An 18,755-nucleotide genomic window follows, 5' to 3' on the forward strand; every position below is an offset into this window, starting at 1 on the left:
ACATTCAAACTAATATTGCAAGAAAAAATACTTTCTTAATGAATTTCGGGATAACAAGATTCTGCAGAAATCATTTATAAGGTTTGCATTATACAATGCATAACTGGTACGTTGTAAAGAAGAACATCCTCAAAAAATAATATGTTAGCACTTTTAAGTTGTTGTTGTTGTGGGGTTTAACGCCATTTTTCAGCACACGATACATGGCGGCCAGTATTAATGGTGGAGGAAGAACCAGGGAAAACCCCGGAAAGAACCACCAACCCACGAGAAGCTACTGGCAAGCTTTCTCACATACCCACTTTGGCTGAATCCGAGACTCGAACCGCCGCAGACAGAGGTGAGATGGCAGTGATCTGTAACGGAGAGCGCTTTAGACCACTTGGCCATTCGCGGCCCCAGCACTTTTAAGCTTTATTCCATGAAATTTTTATAACTGTATCTTGGAGTCTTCCTAAGCCATATTTCTTTGTCAAAGTCTGTCACACGTGTTTTGCCATTCTTGGTACTACCAAAGTCTGTCACACGTGTTGTGCCATTTTTGTTACTGACAATCCAAATGATCTTGCCAAAGTCTGTCACACTTGTTTTGCCATTTCTTATTACTGGCAATCCAAATGATCCTGTTCCTACTCCCGGCGGATACATTTATCGTAGAATGTAGAATAGCAGTCCTTATGCTATCAAGTATTGTATGTACCAAATGTGTGACAGTTTTGTAGTATGCATCGTTTAGATGCATTTATGTTCGTTGTGTCCAGAAAATAAATATTTTTGCTTAAAGGTGGTATACACGTTATAGCTTATTAAAAGTCGGTACAAAATTTAATTTCGTGTTATGTCACAATCCAGGAAGTAAATATATTACCAAGCTAACGTTGCTAGAATGCTTTTACATTTAAAAAAAAAATCCATGTCTTTCTTCATGTTTTGTGTTTTTTATCTCAGAACACCAATAATAACGTATTATGTGTCTGTACGTAATACTTCATCAGTTGCAATCGTACAGATATAGGATTCTTGTCGATTAAAAAATGGTTCTAGCTTTTAAACTGTATACTCTGCTGGTGAAATTTAATAACAATTTAAATTAATTAAAATAAGCTGGGATAATATAGAAGCTCCACAATGATATTTGCAACTGTTCCATGCTCTCCACGGATGCAACATTGCTTATTGTTGTTGTTGTTGTTTTTTGGGGGTTTAACGCCATTTCCAAGCGCAGTATAGGATTATATGGCGGTCAATATAAGTGGTGAATGAAGATCCCGGAAAAAACCGGTAAGCATTACCTCGTACCATAAATTATACTGAACAAATTTTAATTCGATTCAATATGTCTACTCCACTCAGCCTCAAATGATACCGATAGATTGGAACCAAGATTACCGCTACTTAATAAGTTTTGCTTTGCTCTTCGTTTCCAGAAGTTCCATAAAGTTAGTGTTGATAGATTCAAACTCATTTGACACATGTATTTAGAAGTACCATAAACGCCATTGTTTTTGTGTGTGTGTGTGTGGGATTCTTCTGCAGTGTTTTAAATGGACTGGTATGTATTCAGCGATCATAGTCATTAGACAATGGAGTGGAAATATAAATAGAGAAAGAAAAGAAAATGAAATGATAACAAAGATATACTTCTTGAACAGTTCTCGTCAGCTTCCCATACTCCATGTTGGTTGCATCTGATCTCCATTTCGCTGTTACGTGGTGCACGACACTGAACCCAGCAAGTAGTGTTTACCTTCGTCTTATTCTCACAAACACGTGGCACAATCTGGCCTCGCCTGCCGTACTCCTCTACAGCAGATTTGGCACAATCTGATACTATACCTGCAACAATATATATATATATATATATATATATATATATATATATATATATATATATATATATATATATATATATATATATATATATATATATATATATATATATATATATATATAATATGCTAATTTTTATCTCGTTAACTTGTACATTGTTAGACTCGTACAATATTTTATGATATTGCACACCCTCATATTGCATTCACGTGCATAAAGGAATAAAGCAACTACTTTCTATTATAAGCAAACAATGGACGCACACGCCAGCACTTTTGATTTGTAAACAAGTCATGTACACTCACGTAGTAGGCGCTTTACGTTTTAGTTGATGAAATTTGTTTCTGAATGAACTAAAACATATGTTTCGTGGACTGCCACATACTAGCTGCTTTGGCACATTCCGCGTTAACTTTTTTTTATACAATGTTTCGGATTTAGGCTAGCTATACAGTAGACGCCAGACAGTGACAAGGCATAAACTTGTCTTCTTTAGCTGGTAATAAGAATGGCAAAAAATATACTTACATTTTCACATCCTGAATTTTCTCAAAATCTACTTTCTTAGTTCTGCCAATCCGAATTGCATGAGTCATGTCATAGATTCTCAATCTTGATTACACATTTCGAAAATGTACTGTAATTTCGAATATATTCTAAGTGCAATTACTGCACTCAAAATGAAATAAGCGTTAAATTCCATAGAGTCTTTTTGAGAATTGCAATTGAAAGACTTCAAATTTTTCCCACATTATGATTTCAAACATTCAATGACAGAAACAGAAACACATTTGCAGATGTCAACACGCTTCTCCCTCGCTTCTTCAATCCGATGTATTTCATTTGGAATTGTCACATATAAATCCAGTCCATAATCACAAAATTCTAATGAATCGAAAGAAGAAAAAAACAACTAAACTCTATTCAATCCAGGTCAAATGGGAACGTTATGTAGTGTACTTTTGTTTACATAATTAAGCCTAAGGTAGAATAAGAAAATGAGCATATAATAAAAAGGTTACTGCATTTGTATGAGAAAATATGAACTCGTTTTGTCGGATGGATATACTGCACTCCCAAGTTCGTGCAGTATTTCCATCCAAAAAACTCGGATATATATCTTACCCGGCAAATATCAGCCGTTCTTAGAAGTATGGATCAAAAAATCGTATGGATCGGGAAAATAATATATACTAAATAAGACGCAACAGCACTAGACTGGCTTGCAAGCAGACGAAGTGCTTTCGGAATCAATCAATTCCTTTTCCAAGGGCACAAAGCTTCAAAATTAACGACTTCACAGCAAAACAATAACAACACCGCAAATACGTAATTCGAATACAGAATCTATACAATGTATTTTGAAGAAATTTACATGAACGATACAATAAAATAATATTAAAATAAAACGAGTACGGTTGAACGCTACTACATTTTCAGACGCAACCTGGAAAATGCTGATAATAAGGAAACGGCAAGAAGAGAGGATTCCAATTTAGGACATAAGGTGGATATATATATATATATATATATATATATATATATATATATATATATATATATATATATATATATATATATATATATATATATATATATATATATATATTCTTTTTATTTTTAAAAAGCCCGGAAAAGAAACCATTTAACAGACATAGGTGATGTAAATTACACGGATGGAACAGGAAAATAAGAGAGAGAGGGAGAGAGGATGGGACAGAAATCATGGAGAGTGAGTATGTGATGTTTCGTTTTGAATTTGTCGTATGATATTTAAAAGTGGGTCACCCCTCAAAGTCTAATATGAAAATTGAAGAGTACCTAACACGGCCCCAGCCGAACCTATCGAACATGAATGTATATATAATTCAAGTTTTAAACACAAGGTCCCAATTATAATGAAGGGACTAAAATCGTTTTGTCAATTTGCAGATAATTTATTATTATCAAACGTTATTAGCGTTTCACATGTGTTAGTCAATTTACAAGCTGAGATTTATGAGTGCACATCAAGCAATATTTATTGAGGTCATGAGAAAGAATAAGCAAATATAATTTTTATATAAATATGAAGACGATGCTGATTAGTCAGCTGCGATTGTCATTATTTTCAACAGTTTTTAGCAATTTTGTGACCATTGCTGCTTTTTATTTTACTTATAAGACCTTCTCTATCAACATACGTGATTTTGTTTAACATAATTAAAACACCCATATATATATTATTAACCCTTCCGATGATAAGTATTTATCTGCCTGCAAAGCAAAAGCAAATGTTCATTGAACTCAGTCTCTAAACATTTCATATATGCACTTAAACAAAATAAGGTACTTGATGGCTCGTGTAATTTATGAATAACAAACAATGATAACACAGCTTATTATGTATGCATGGTTAGTTTTGTTCTCTATCTCCTTCCCATGCTTATTACTCTTTGTGTATCTTCCCCACAGAGTAGAAGTTAATAAAAATTTGATTCTGCGATCTTAAGCATAGAAAGTAACAACCAAGAATATAGTGGGGTAATGTGAACCCTGATGAATAATAATGATATTGTTATCATGTATTATGTATATCTGTTTCATCCTTATGTCCTTCCTATTAGCTCACGTTACATGTAGTATGAGCGCTGTAAAACGCATCTGTCCAGCCTACTAATGGAGGGTATGTTGTCATATTGCCGATAGTATATGTACATTGGCAATGGCAAGGCATCACGTCTTGACAGGTTTAAGATGTGCAGACATGTTGCCAACATAGAACAATGGGCAGCACAACCATTAAAGCCAGACCAACTAAATAACACGGATTTCAAGTCACTAACATCGAATGCAGGAACCCCACTGTGGTAACAGATACAGATGAGAGAAGGATGTATTGAACAAAATGAACTTATCGATGAATCAAAGCTGCTATTTAACAAAAAAGAGTTTAACCTTGGTCGCATACTCAACAAAAATGAAGTACCTCCAATTAAAAGCATAAATAAAGAACTGCAACAACATCACAACACTTTTAACTTTATTCACAGTCAAAAAGTACATATAGATATGCATTATGTTGATAGCTGCAAACATGCACACTATTGGCCTTTTAATAGTTTTTTCCACATGTCAATGAGGAGAAAAAAAGAATACTTTCACATAAATAGATCGTTTTTAAAATAATATTTTTACTTATACGATGTACTCAGAAATGAATACATCAATCTTTTATAGTAATGTTAGTCAACAAATATAGCGCTATGTCTCAACTGATATCCTATTCAGGGGAATCGATACTTGCCTAAATTGCATGAATGTTAGTTTATTACATTAATTTTCAAACAGACAGTAAGTTAATTAACCGAAAACAAAACATTTAGTGCGGCCTTTATCTGCATAATTTGTAAACCCCCTCCAACGCCCGAACACCCAAAAAACCCCAAACAAACCTACGAATTCGGCAAACATTCCTCCATAAAAGCCTAAACACTAACAAAACAGTTGAATAACCTTACTAAGATCAAACTCAGTAAACATTGTATTAAAGTATACATCTTTCAAACATATAATATTTTTGACAATTTTTTGTTCTGTTAATTTTGTGGATTTTTTCGTCAATCAGTTAAAACACTTAACAAGATTTTAGAAGTTGTGAACAGAATAGGTTTGAAGCACAGGCATGTAATTATTGTACTGAAACATTTCTCAATTAAAGCTTTCTAAATGAGTTGTAAGTTACATATACTGTTTCCAGGCAAAACAAGAAAAGTAATCATACATTTTATATTGCATTGTGACACCATTTTGTCTGTATGTAATGACAGCTGTTTGCTACTGACACTCCCTTTATTCTTTGCATTTGATACAGTAGACCGTATCAGCTTTCATATGCAAAAGCATTCCAGTGTTTCACATCTCTTACGAGATAACATCTTCAAGGAACGCAATTAATGAATGCCGTGTGTGTTATAATCAGAGGTATTGTAGTAATCGCATTTAGACTAGTCGTCAAGCATCGATTCTAGAAGCATCTTTGCAATAATCTGATCATATTATATCATAGAAAAGTATGTCCAATCTCATCATAGTATATCATAGAAAAAGTATGACCAGTCTCATAGTATATCACCTTAATGTCCAGTTTCATATTATATCATAGAAAAGTATGACCAATCTCATCTTAGTGCATCATATAAAATTGTCCAATCTAAACATAGTATATCATAGAAATGTATGTCCAATCTCATAGTTGATAATAGAAAAATATGTCCAATTTCATCGTAGTGTATTATCGAAAAGTATGTCCAGTCTAATCATACTACATCATAGAAAAGTATGTCCAGTATCACAGTATATCATAGAAAAGTATCTTCAATTTCATCATATTATGAAATACACAAAATATGTCCAATTTCATCTTGGTATATCATTGAAACGTATGTCCAATCTCATCATAGTATAACATAGAAATGTATACCCAATCTAATCCTAGTATATAATAGATAAGTATGTCCAATCTCATAGGATATCATATAAAAGTATGTTCACTTTCATAGTATATCATAGAAAAGTATATCATAGAAACATATGTTCAGTATCATCTAAGTGTATCATAGAAACGTATATAAAATCTAATCATAGTATATCATACAAAGGTATGTCCAATCCCATAGTACATCATAGAAAAGTATGTCCAGTCTCATATTATATCATATAAAAGTATGCCCACTTTCACAGTATATAATATAAACATATGTCTAATCTCATCATAGTATATTATATAAAAAAATAGGTTCAATATTGTCGTTGTGTATCAAAGAAACTTATGTCCAATCTCATCTTAGTATATCATAGAAAAGGATGTGGAAATCTCATTATAGTATATCATGGAACATTATGTCAATGAAAGTAGAGTCTTTCCGAGTTTCCATCGCCCGTCAAACTGTCAATGGGTTAACTACTCTCAAATGGAGACTAATATAAAATTTTCATCATTTCAGTATGTAAGTCTACCTATTCTGGGGCAATTGAAACTGAATTTTAATTAGTCGGCAAAATTACTGGCTTAGGTCTAGTTTAGTTTTATTTTTTAATTAATATAGACAATAGTTATAATTACGAGCATTGTGTCCATACCTATAAATGTGTATCACAAGAAGAAGAAATCATATCTTGATAAGAATGGTCTTCTAGACACCACGTTTATATATATATATATATATATATATATATATATATATATATATATATATATATATATATATATATATATATATATATATATATATATCTGTGTGTGTGTGTGTGTCAAGTTTGTTCAGCCCCAGTTCCTAAATTGTGTATAAACTAAGGTATTATTACAAGCCATGTTTTGATGTCTGAACATTGCCGCAGGCTAGAGTTAATCTCTTACACAAGGTTACCGTGACCAGAGAGAAGATCTGGCATCTTGAATCGGCACAGGCGTTAGATGGCGCGACTTCCCACCTATGTGTTACAGCATTGTCCTAAGATCAGAGGAACCGCGAGAAACCCGGGGCGTGTTCTAAATCCGTCCCCACGTAGACAGACAGCGAGAAGGACATTGTCCGCTAAGTTTGATTGGATCGGGTCAGCAACAGCCATTCAGAATTGAGACGGAGGGTGTGATAACAATTTCGATCCGAATTATAACTTCTAACTAGCAAGCGAAAATTTAGTCTCGCCTAGGAAGATCGTGGAGCAATATAGGGTTACTCCGAGAAAGCCACTCGTAATTTGGCGGAGAAGTAAAGTCTATTTTATCATCGGCAATGGCACGCACAAAGCAAACCAGAGTTTAGAATCCATTTTTGATGGGTTACATACACCTTTCAGGTATTTTCTTTAGATTTTGAGTTTGTTTTGTCCATTTGTCATTTTTTCATTTATATTTCCCTTTTGGGATTATTTTCTTTTTCACATTTCATTTTGCATTTTGATCCCTTGTGGGTCATATTACTTTCCTTGTACTGTGCCAGGTGCTTAGAGCAAACTGCATACATCTTTATATATACTTTATCGCCTTTCTTGCAGTATTTTGTGACTTTTTTAGTTGTACTAATCAAAGTGGTGTGAGGCCACTCTTTACCTTATACCATAAAGTGAAAATTACTCAGAAAATCACAATGGATCAAGAAATACCAAGGGTAGGCCGGGGTCTTACGCAACCCAGTGGACCTTAGCTGAACACTTACTTCCACACCAGATTAGAGGGAAGTGGGGATAGTCAAAGATTGTTTGCTTTCCACCCCCGGGGTGTCAGACCATTGATTTTGGTTAACATCACAAATGGTCCAAGACAATCAGAAATTCTCACGGCATTAAAGACCATAGGAATACAAACAGAGTCCATAGATGGACTACAAAATGCAGGATATAACAAATACATACTTTATCCTAAAAAAACTGGACACCCCCTTAATTGAATCCTCCACTATAGAAGTCAAGGAGATACAGGCAACCATAAGTAATTCTGCACCTATTGTCAGAGAGGTCGAGGCCAAGGTGATAGACGCTATTATCTCCGGCCTCCTCTAGAGATCTACAACAAGGAGGTAGTGGAAAAAATTGAATACAAACTAAAGACTAAAGTTAAAGCAAACAAAATGGCAACAGTCTGGGGTTTCAGAGATGTAAAGTCAGGGGTCAGAATCCTAACAGTCCCCAAAGAAGATTCGAAAAAAATACCATCTTTTTTCTATGTCATGGGCTTCCTGCTCAAAAGTTGGTACAGGGGCAGTGAAATGGACAGACAATGCCCTAGGTGTAGACAAGTGGGACATATTCCTAAGGATTGTAAAACTCCCGCAGCAGCACCCACCTATGCCAGCAAAGTTGCAAATGTCCAACCAAACCCCAACATAGACGAGCAGGATATAAACACACAAATAGGGAATTTAATAGAGAAAGTAAGAAGGGAAAGCGAAATTAACAGTCCCAACAAAGAATGCTCAAACGATAGGGTTACAAAGAGGGGCAGGTTGCCTTAAAAACAGATTCGCGCTCTTGCTAGAAGACGAAAACTCCCTTGAGCAACAAGCAATGGAGCGCGGGCCTATAGACCTAATAGGACTGAGGCCCATGACTTCGATCCCCGTACCTAGGGGAAAATTGAAGAAAGTAAAGCTTTCTCAGGATCAAGCTCATCACAGGAGTGAAAATACCAAGACTGAGATAGATATCCCACAAACGGCACATGGCAAAAATGTAGCCAATATACTGAAACTCAAAATGATAAGACAAGACAGTGAAAAGGACAGCGACAGGGAAAACGAAGACGATAACCAGGACAACGACAAGGACGACAGCGACGAAAATATTGACATAGACACGGAAATAGTAACTGAAACTGATAGGGAAGGAAGAATAGGACAGCGACAGCAAACACACAGAAAATGACATGGAAACAGAAATAGAAACTGAAGACACGGCAAACACTGACAACACTGAAAACAACATGACTAAAAAAGAGAAATAAAACCAAACTAACGGTTTTTCGGGGGGGGGGGGCGGTGCCTCTTCAAACTAAACTAAGTATATTGCTTTCTGGTCCCATAGGGGATAATTCAATTTAAATTAAAACCAATGATACTTAATGTATAACCAAAAAATGTGACCACCTGGTGGAGAGGCAAAAATGGAAGGAAAGAACTTCCGTATAGCCTCAACAAATGTAAATGGAATAAATAGGGAAAAATATCAAACTAAACAATGAGACAAATTATGATTTTCATACAAGAAACCCACAACAAATTCACTAAAGAATTAATAACATTATGTGAGGAAAAATTGAATGGGGTTATAATTTTGAACGATTGTAAAGGAGAAGATCTAAGAGGAGGGGTAGCTACTTTCATTAAGAATAAAAAGGAGTAACTTGGGAGCAAAAAACTGAGGGAAACGTTTTTACGGAAAGAATGATATATATATTGTGATAGAGAACACCCATTTCATAAATGTATACATACCTGCAAGTAAATATAAAAAGCAACACTTCATTGAAAATCTGTTCAAATACTTAGAGAAATTTTCAATGGAAAACTTCATACTAGGAGGGGATTTTAGCTGGATGGGGGATACAATAGACAGGGTGTGTGAACTAACAACAAATGATATAAGATTTAAACCTGAAATGGAGAACTTTTTCATAAAACATAATTTTATATATATATATATATATATATATATATATATATATATATATATATATATATATAATATATATATAATGAAGGCTAAATTTACTAAGAAGGGATTTTACGTATGATTACAAAGACAACCAAGGTAGTAGACAAGATAAATTTTATTGCACAAATTATGAGCACAACATTTACAAAAATGCAGGCATCACATATATGAAATGATATAACCATAAATTAATTTACCTTGAAATAAATACGAAAAGCAAACTTAAATGGGGTCAAGGATATTGGAAATTGAACAATAATATTCTAGAGGAAAAAGACTTTATTGAAGAAATCAAGACAGAGATAGAGCGTTTTACAAACAAAGGGAACAAAGATATAATAACTGAATGGGACAAACAAAAATACATTCAAAAAGAAAGCGATAAAATTTTCTGCAATAAAGAGAGAGAAATAGAAAATGGAAAAAGAGGCAATTAAAAGGCAATTAGAGAATGAAAATACAGGGGAAATGGGAAAAACACTAAGAGAAACTTGACAAAATACTTGAGGAGGAAAATAAGGGAAGAGAAATAAGAGCGTGAAAATTCACGAGAGTATTTAAAATAGCTGAAGGGTTACATAAAAGGGAAAAATATCAAAGAGGGGAATTGAACTATATAGAAAAATTAAAAGATAATGGGAATAAAGAAATATCGGGGAAAAATGAAATCTTAGAATACATTAAAGAATGTTATAGTAACATATACACATCACAAACGATTGAAACTAAAACTATAGATGATTACTTAGATGGTACAACATGCGAGATGATATCATCAGAACATAAAAGCTTATGTGATGATTTCATCTCCATAGATGAAATTAAAAAGAGCATAAACCAATCATCAAAAGGGAAATCCCCAGGTGGAGATGGACTCACCGCGGAATTCTATAAAAAGTTCCTTGGTGAGCTGTCGCCCATCCTAGAATGGTTATACAAAAACATACTACTGAGAAATGATACAATGTCTAAAACAATGAGGGAAGGGATTATAACATTAATATATAAAGGGAAGGGAGATAGAGAAGACCTTAAAAACTGGAGGCCCATCTCCCTCCTAAACACTGATTACAAAATGTAAGTAAAATACTAGCTGAGACAATTAGAAAAGGAACGGACAAAATAATTAATATTAATCAAACATGTGGGGCAAAAGGGCGGGACATACAAAACAATACATTGAGCATAAGAACTATTATAGATTATTTACAGGAAGTAGGTCTGAAAGGTGCTATGGTACTTTTCGACCAGGACAATGGATTTGACAGATTAGAACATAACTATATACAAAAAGTATTAGAGAAATTTGGCTTTGGAATTAACTTCCAAAAATGGACTAAAATCCTGTATAACAAGATAACTGCAAGAGTACAGGTAAATGGCGCTAACACTGGGAAATTTGACATCAAAAGATCAGTGAGACAAGGCTGCCCACTATCAATGCTATTATACGTAATAGCAATCGAAATTCCAAACATACAGAAAAGACTTAACAAAAATATAGAAGGTATTAAAATCCCAAATATAAGGAATGAAATAAAAATGCTACAACACGCAGATGATTGCACAAACTTTACAAAAGACTGAAATTCCTTTAAACATCTAGAACAGGAATTTGAAACATTTGGTACAGCTTCAGGGTCTAAAATTAATCATGATAAAACCGAAATACTTAAAATATGTAACTGGCGGGAAATCATCCAGGATTGCCCCACATTTGATTAAGGATCGAGTACAAGCTTTAGGAATTTATTTCGGAACAGGAAAAGAACGGGAAAACTATAGTTAGGAAAAAACAAATAGAGAGTAACGTAAATACCTGGCACTTACGCCACTATTTTTAATGGAAGGGCCCAAGTGGCCAAGACATATATGTATTCCATTATTAATTATATTTCAAAATCCATTGACATACCTAGTCCTATCCTAATATAATTAATGCACAAATATCTTGAATAGAATAAAGAAAATTAAATCGGAACCCTAATCACCATGGGAGGGCTTATACATCTATCGGTTTGGGTTTTCAATGAGGAATAGGGTGGATATATATAAAAATAACAAATTAACTAAGAAACTAGAGGTTCCGAGAAAATTCTAATATATAAAGGACTTATTAGGCAAATACAGAGATACGAAGGAATTATGGGAACAGGATACTAAAAAGACGTACAACTGGATAAGTGAGGATATTACCAAACGTATTAAACGCAGGAAAACATAGCAGTAAATTGGGATAGGGCTTGGAGGCACTGGTCAAAACTAAGCTCCCTGAAAATTCAAAATCTCTGCTATAAGGACATGCACAATGCGTGGCTAACGGAAGAGGTAGCCGTTAGGAGACACGTGATTAAAATATCGCCAAAATGTCCGCTATGTAAACAGGCAAGGTTCAGCAAGTACCACACAATGGTACAGTGTGACAAAAGGAAAGATGAAAGGATAAAACTAATAATGGAAATCAGCAAAAAAGAGAGGTACCGGAGGGATAATATATTATATTTAGATGGGGACTTTGATAAGAAAACACTATACAAAATCACGGATTATATAACAAGTACTATGTTAGCCTGTGGACAGGTTATCACAATTGGACGATAGCCTGACCCTGACTACAACAAACCAGGAAGGGGAGGTGGGTAAGTGGCTTCGGTTTACCGCCCACATAGGGGCGTGTACCATCAAGTACGGGCTGGAGCCCCGGCTTCACCTCTCACCCCAGGGAAAACAATAAATGTACCAAAAATAGAGAAGATCCAAGGGGGGGGGGGAGAGATGGGGGTAGGGATACGGTTACCTCCCGCATAGGGGAGTGTACCGTCAAGCACGGGCTGGATCATTGACCTCATGTCCCACCCCATGGAGGAAAAAAATAATATGAATATTAATCTCTTCAAAACCCCTCCGGTGCCTCCAAACCACCGATATAGGAAATACTAACATGCTAATCAACAAAATACAGAATATACGATTCTCTGAATAGGAAAAGAGACCACTAATATTTAATACTTTTTCCCCCTCTATACTCTGACTAGTAAAAGGGACAGGGAACCAGCATGCTGGCAAAGTATGAGACAGACGCTACAGAGCTATGTCACAAGGCGTCACATGAAGTGAACAGGTCTATAGCAAAGCCTAAGAAACGCAGCATCCTGGACATGGACATACAGTACAAGTACACGGGGTTATTATTTCCAAGTAAATAATATATGAGAATCCCATTAACCCTAGGGACTAACACATTTTTTATCAGGCCCTTTCCCATCCTTTTATGATGTATAGTACATCTACATTAGATATAGCCGGATAAAAGAAACTATTTAAAAAAAAAAAAAAAAAAGATTCCCAGCGGGGCTCAAATGCACGCCATCTGGAGAGAGGTAAGAATACCTAAATCCAGTATGTCTGCAAAGGATACGTTGGGATGATAGCGGTAATAATCAGCCAAACCTCGATTGATCCGAAGGAGAGACCGCATAAATCGGTGGTGTGTCATACCATGTGGCCTAGTGAGTGGAAGGAAACTTCCAGCAAACACGAGGCGCAAGCCCAAATGAAGTAAAACATCACACAGACGATGCATCGCCAAAATTACAACATTGGTAGGGTGGTAGCTGAGGTCATTTCCCCCGACTTGGAGGAGCTCGACATCGGGCACACTCCCTCAATGGCGAGTATTGTAAATAAGGCGTGGTATATTTGCACCAGATATACCGCGAAAATTAACTACTAAATTGTCCGGCCATTCTAAGGTAGATGTCTGGAGAAACCGTTCAAGACGGTGATAAGGCTGTGTCCGCAAACTAAGAGATGCGCTATAAATGAAATAAAGAGAAAAAAATGCGGCTTCTAATATAGGACACAGCCTTAACACTCCCAAATCTATCCGAGAACAAATAAGAATAGACACAACATAGACAAACACAAAAAAACACTAGGTATTTGTGTTTTTTTATATATAAAAAATTTGTATAAGACACCGATTCTTATTTCATCTCAAAGGTAAAACTGTCAAATTATGGAATTCAATAAAGTTTGTTACCTTTCTTTCTTTATTCTTAATTAAAACCTCTTAAATAAAGAGAAAAAAATTAGACAAACCAAGGGGAAATGATATTTGGTATAGATGCTGTCCTTACACATATATCTATAACATACACACAATATAGCATAATACACATAGCAAACACAGGACTTACGAAACCTCTAGCAAAGGTCACTGAACAATTTTAGGGGAGGGAATTCGAAATAGATGAAAGAAACCTGACGCGGATGAACAACCCTATAGATAACACAAGGGACAATAAATAAAAGCCACATCAAAAATTTAACTTAAATAAGTTTTTGATCCAAGTTATTTTTGTAAGAAAAAACAAACAACACACCTTTGGGTGAAACACACACATAAAACACCTTTTCTTTTTTTCGGCCAGTGGCGGGGGGGGGGGGGGGAGCGGGCATCTGTCTGGTGCCCCCTCCCCCAAAAAGTAATTTGGTAGTAAAAGTTTGAGAGGAGATTCTAAGGAAAGACAAAGCTTCGTAAAGGAAGCATTTTGGGGGACAGATCTTCCGTTTCAGCTAAGTCCCGAGTCTCTAAGAGGGAGACGGAAGTGAGACTAGCAGAGCATTCGGAGTCGACAAGTCTAGTCGTGGAGAGAGTTGCGGAGGAGGAGGAGAAAAGGAGTCGAGGAGGAGAGAGTGGAGAAGGGGAAGATTATAGAGAATTCGAGAGGAGAAGGAGTTTGGAGAAAGTCGGGAGGAAGAGAAGGAATAGTAGGGGAATAGGAGAGAAGAACACACAGATGAGTAGAATATAATGACAGGTGGAAAGCTATCTCACACTACTAATCAATATATATATATTGACCATCTGAAAGTGGTAAATATCAATAATGCATGCCAAACAGTCTCTTTCAATTTGAATTTTCTTTTTCAGATAATTAGTTACGCATTTATTGGCTGTCTCTTACTTTTGAAATTGATGAATCTCGTTATTTGTATTTTTTTAATAAATTATCCGTCAAGTCCCGTTTCTTCTTATATGCGCAAAACCATGTGTCATCTAATCAATTAGATCTCAAGGTAACTAGCAACGTATCATTTAACAATACCTACTAACACGTTCATTATGATATACCAATCTCAATGACGATGGAGCTCAGAAAAAGAGAGGTCAGGACATACCATACGTAGACGTGTAGAATTTGTATAATTTGCATTCCACTGAAAACTGATTGTAGCATTTTGAAGTAGGTCTGGCTAGCTTTATTCTTATTTAGTGCTTCTCCGGGATGTTCTTGATTTATAGAGTAGTAACCAGTCTGTTTTTAAAAAACTGACTATTAATTTGCTTTTAAGACCATTATTCTAACCTATATGTACAGGTCACTATCCTTTATCATTTTTCTGATTCCTTACTTTCGTTACAAAGGAGATTTTCTTTTATGTTAAGGTATACATGTCTAGTAATGTTTGAGATAGGAATGATTTTTTGTATTAGGGGTTTGGGTTGTGTTTTTTTTATATTTTTTTATTTTTTATTTTGTTGGTACATGGGGTAAAGTGCTACTATTAGGCATGGAAAACCTTCCTTATGAGCCATACAGATGTAAAACAAGAAAACCCATTTAGTTTCGTATTATGCGATCATTAGGTAATTAGCGAAATAGTATTTGTTGCACTGACGACTTTAAGAACACCAGTGCTGATTTTGACTTTTTTCTTCTGGCAGCGACAAGCCAATGTTGATAAAGTTCTAGCATGATAAAGTGAGAAAACAAAGTGCATGAAGCAAAGCATTATGCTTAATATAATTGTAGCACAAATTAAAAAAAAACAAGAAAAAACAATGAAGCGTCTTGCCTATGTTGCCACTGCTCGCTGTTGGTGGAGCAGGCATTCAATTGACTGGGGTACTTGAAAAGCTTTTTGGCCGTGGCGACGGTAAATAAAGAGAGCTCGCGGTCAAACACTGATAGGAACACAACGCCGCAAAGTAACAATGGCATTGAGAAATGGCTCAAGGACATACAATCATTCTGCGGTGTATTTTTCTAAGGACACTATTCCAGAAGAAAAGTAAACTTGATAACACAGAATATTATTTTGACGGATCTATAACACACTGGGTCGCTATCATAAACAAGCCAGATACTAGCGACGCAAAATAGTTTGATACATTAAGTCTGCCACCCTCTGACGCTATCCACAAAAGTACTTCCGCCGAACGGTATAGCGAGAAAAGAAAAACAGCAGCAACAAGTTTAACTTTATTACAAAAATTACACATAAATATACATTATGTTGATATCTGCGACATACACACCAAACGGTTCTTACAACAATTTGTTCCACATATCAATGAGTGGAAGAAGGACTGAGTTCGCAGAAATATATCGTTTTCAAAATGCCATCATCATATTTATTATATCTACTCTGAAATAATCATCTATATTCTAAGAGACTTGTTAGACAATACACTATGTTGTCAGCAAATATAGCGCTGTGACATCATATCCTGTTAAGGGGACTAGATGCTCATGTAAATTGCAGAAAGGCCAAAAGAACCAATGGAAACAAAATCATGCAGAGTAGAATATGTGACATCAATATTTCATTTTTTCCCTCTTTTTGTTAAACTATTTAAAGTTTCAACATTTTAATTACTTAAGGTGTTTTGACTCTGATAAGTTAGGTTAAATCTCTATATATTTTCTCAACACTTATTGTTACTTACCTTGTGCTTGTTGGGTAACAAGCAGGAATAAAAGACCAAATATAATCCTTTTTGTAGCCATATTGCACCTTACCTCTGCTTTTACACAATCTTTAATGACTGCAAGTCAAGACTGTTTTAAAATGTTTATTCTTTTCCATTATAAATCTACAAACTCTATGGTAATTGTAACTGAATTATATCTTAATTATACTTGCAACATAATTCGTTCAGTACGAGTTTATCTTTATTTCTTAATTAATATAAACTGTGGTTGTAATTGCAAGGACAATGTTGATACCTATTAATTTGTAATTCAAAACGAAGTGACCATATTTTAACGAGAATGGTAATCTCGACATTGTCTTTTCGTCTGCGTAGAACAAATTCTAATTAGGTAACACTCAAAGCTAATTTCTTCGTCAAGATAAAAGTTGTGCATTTATGAACTGTCTTTTTCTTTGAAATTGACTGGTCACATGAGAGGTTTGTGTTTCGTTTCATTTCGTTCTTTGCCCTTGCTTTAAATTATGCGTTTAGTCCTATTTCTTATTTATATGTACATCAAGTGTTATCTAATCAAATAACCATAACGGCACTTAGTCTGTGACAAAAGAGCACTTAACAATATGCATTAACCTCTTTTTTGTGATCTATCAATCTCAGTGATAGTAATTTTCAGGAAAAGGGAGGTCAGACAATACCGTATTTATCCATGCATAAGTCTCATCCAATTGAAAACTGTATAGACCAATAGTATGCCTCACATCATAAACAGGCCTCACTGGTAGACCTCAGATAAAAAGAAGAGATAAGTTTTTCCACATAGTTACATGATTAACAGACGAAACTTATCACTGTCTGCGGACTGATTATTCACACGGCTTTCTTTATTTATCAGTTTGGACATTCACGTTCAGTTTTTAAAGAGTATCCATGTAAAAACTGTAAACTACTAAATATGGTATCCTGTCTAAGTGAAGGTGTTATTATTATTATCCTCGCCCACAGTCTCTTTGATGTATTTTTTGATCGGTCTTTGCACCCCTAGATCAAGACTCTTCCAATAGCATTAGATCTAAAAGAGCGGCCGTTGTATCATTGCTGTTCCCTTGAGTGCAGCGTTCTTGATTTGGTCAAACCTTAGTCTTATTTCCAGCTTATCCAGGATGGCCGAGATTTATGGATTATTGCTCTTCTTTTTCAACTAAACTTTACTATTTGGTTTGCTTTTAATACTTTTTTTTTTCTTCTAACCTATCTGTCCAAGTCACTATACTTTGTCATTTTTGTCTTTATGCCTTGATCGAGCCCCATTATATGCTAAATGCATGCTGTTATCATTAATATATGGTATATGCTCTCTGTTTTTAAGTTTCCGTGTATCATTTGTTAGCTTTTAGTGATTAATTGTATAATTATGGTGAGCGTGCATTGGAAGATGTTTTTCAAACGGAGTATTTAGCCAGTTACTAGGCGCGTACATCAGTCCGGTGTTCACGAGACACTATGGCAGTATGGATTAGTTTTGTAAAATGGTCCTTCTCAGTTTCTTAAAGCATGGAATTATCTGGATATTTTTAGGTATACATGTTTAGTATTCTGAGATAGGAAACAGTTTTATGTATTAGTGGTTTGGGTCATGTTTAGTGAGGCATAGCGTAAAGTACCAGTCTTCGGGATGGAAAGGCTTACTGACGAGCTATACCCGTGCGAAACAAGAAATGTCACAGAGTTTTATGATGTATTGTCGTTGGGCAATTATATGAAAACTTATTTGTCGTTTCTGCGTGTCTAGCAATCCATCAGCTGACAACGACTGTTGTTTTGAGGTCATCGCAAACACGAGATATAATGTACTGGAAGTCAAACTCACACTCAAACTTAAAATTATTGTGATTCTTGGAGTTTTTATCGATCATGACTGATTTACAATTATCTTCTATTTTACTAATTGTGCAACAATTATTAAAACTATGAAACTATTTTTACAGAAGTTTTAATAACTTAAAACGAG

General features: G+C 35.0%; 1 protein-coding gene across 2 annotated transcripts in view; it reads right to left on the reverse strand.

The window, feature by feature from the left end:
* Positions 1-16,882, reverse strand: part of LOC149779228 (uncharacterized) — a 47,163-nt gene extending 30,281 nt beyond the window's left edge. For both annotated transcript variants that reach the window (XM_089938590.1, XM_089938589.1), the window contains exons 1-2: positions 16,760-16,882; positions 1,642-1,836 (exon numbers count right to left, since the gene is read on the reverse strand). In XM_089938590.1, the coding sequence (XP_089794716.1) occupies positions 1,642-1,836; positions 16,760-16,820 (256 nt within the window). In that variant the 5' untranslated portion in view covers positions 16,821-16,882. The remainder of the gene's footprint in view (positions 1-1,641; positions 1,837-16,759) is intronic.
* Positions 16,883-18,755: the final 1,873 nt, after the last annotated feature.

This window comes from Sinohyriopsis cumingii, chromosome 17 (genome assembly GCF_028554795.1).
Source record: "Sinohyriopsis cumingii isolate HCF-2022 chromosome 17, ASM2855479v2, whole genome shotgun sequence".
Lineage (NCBI taxonomy): Eukaryota > Metazoa > Mollusca > Bivalvia > Unionida > Unionidae > Sinohyriopsis > Sinohyriopsis cumingii.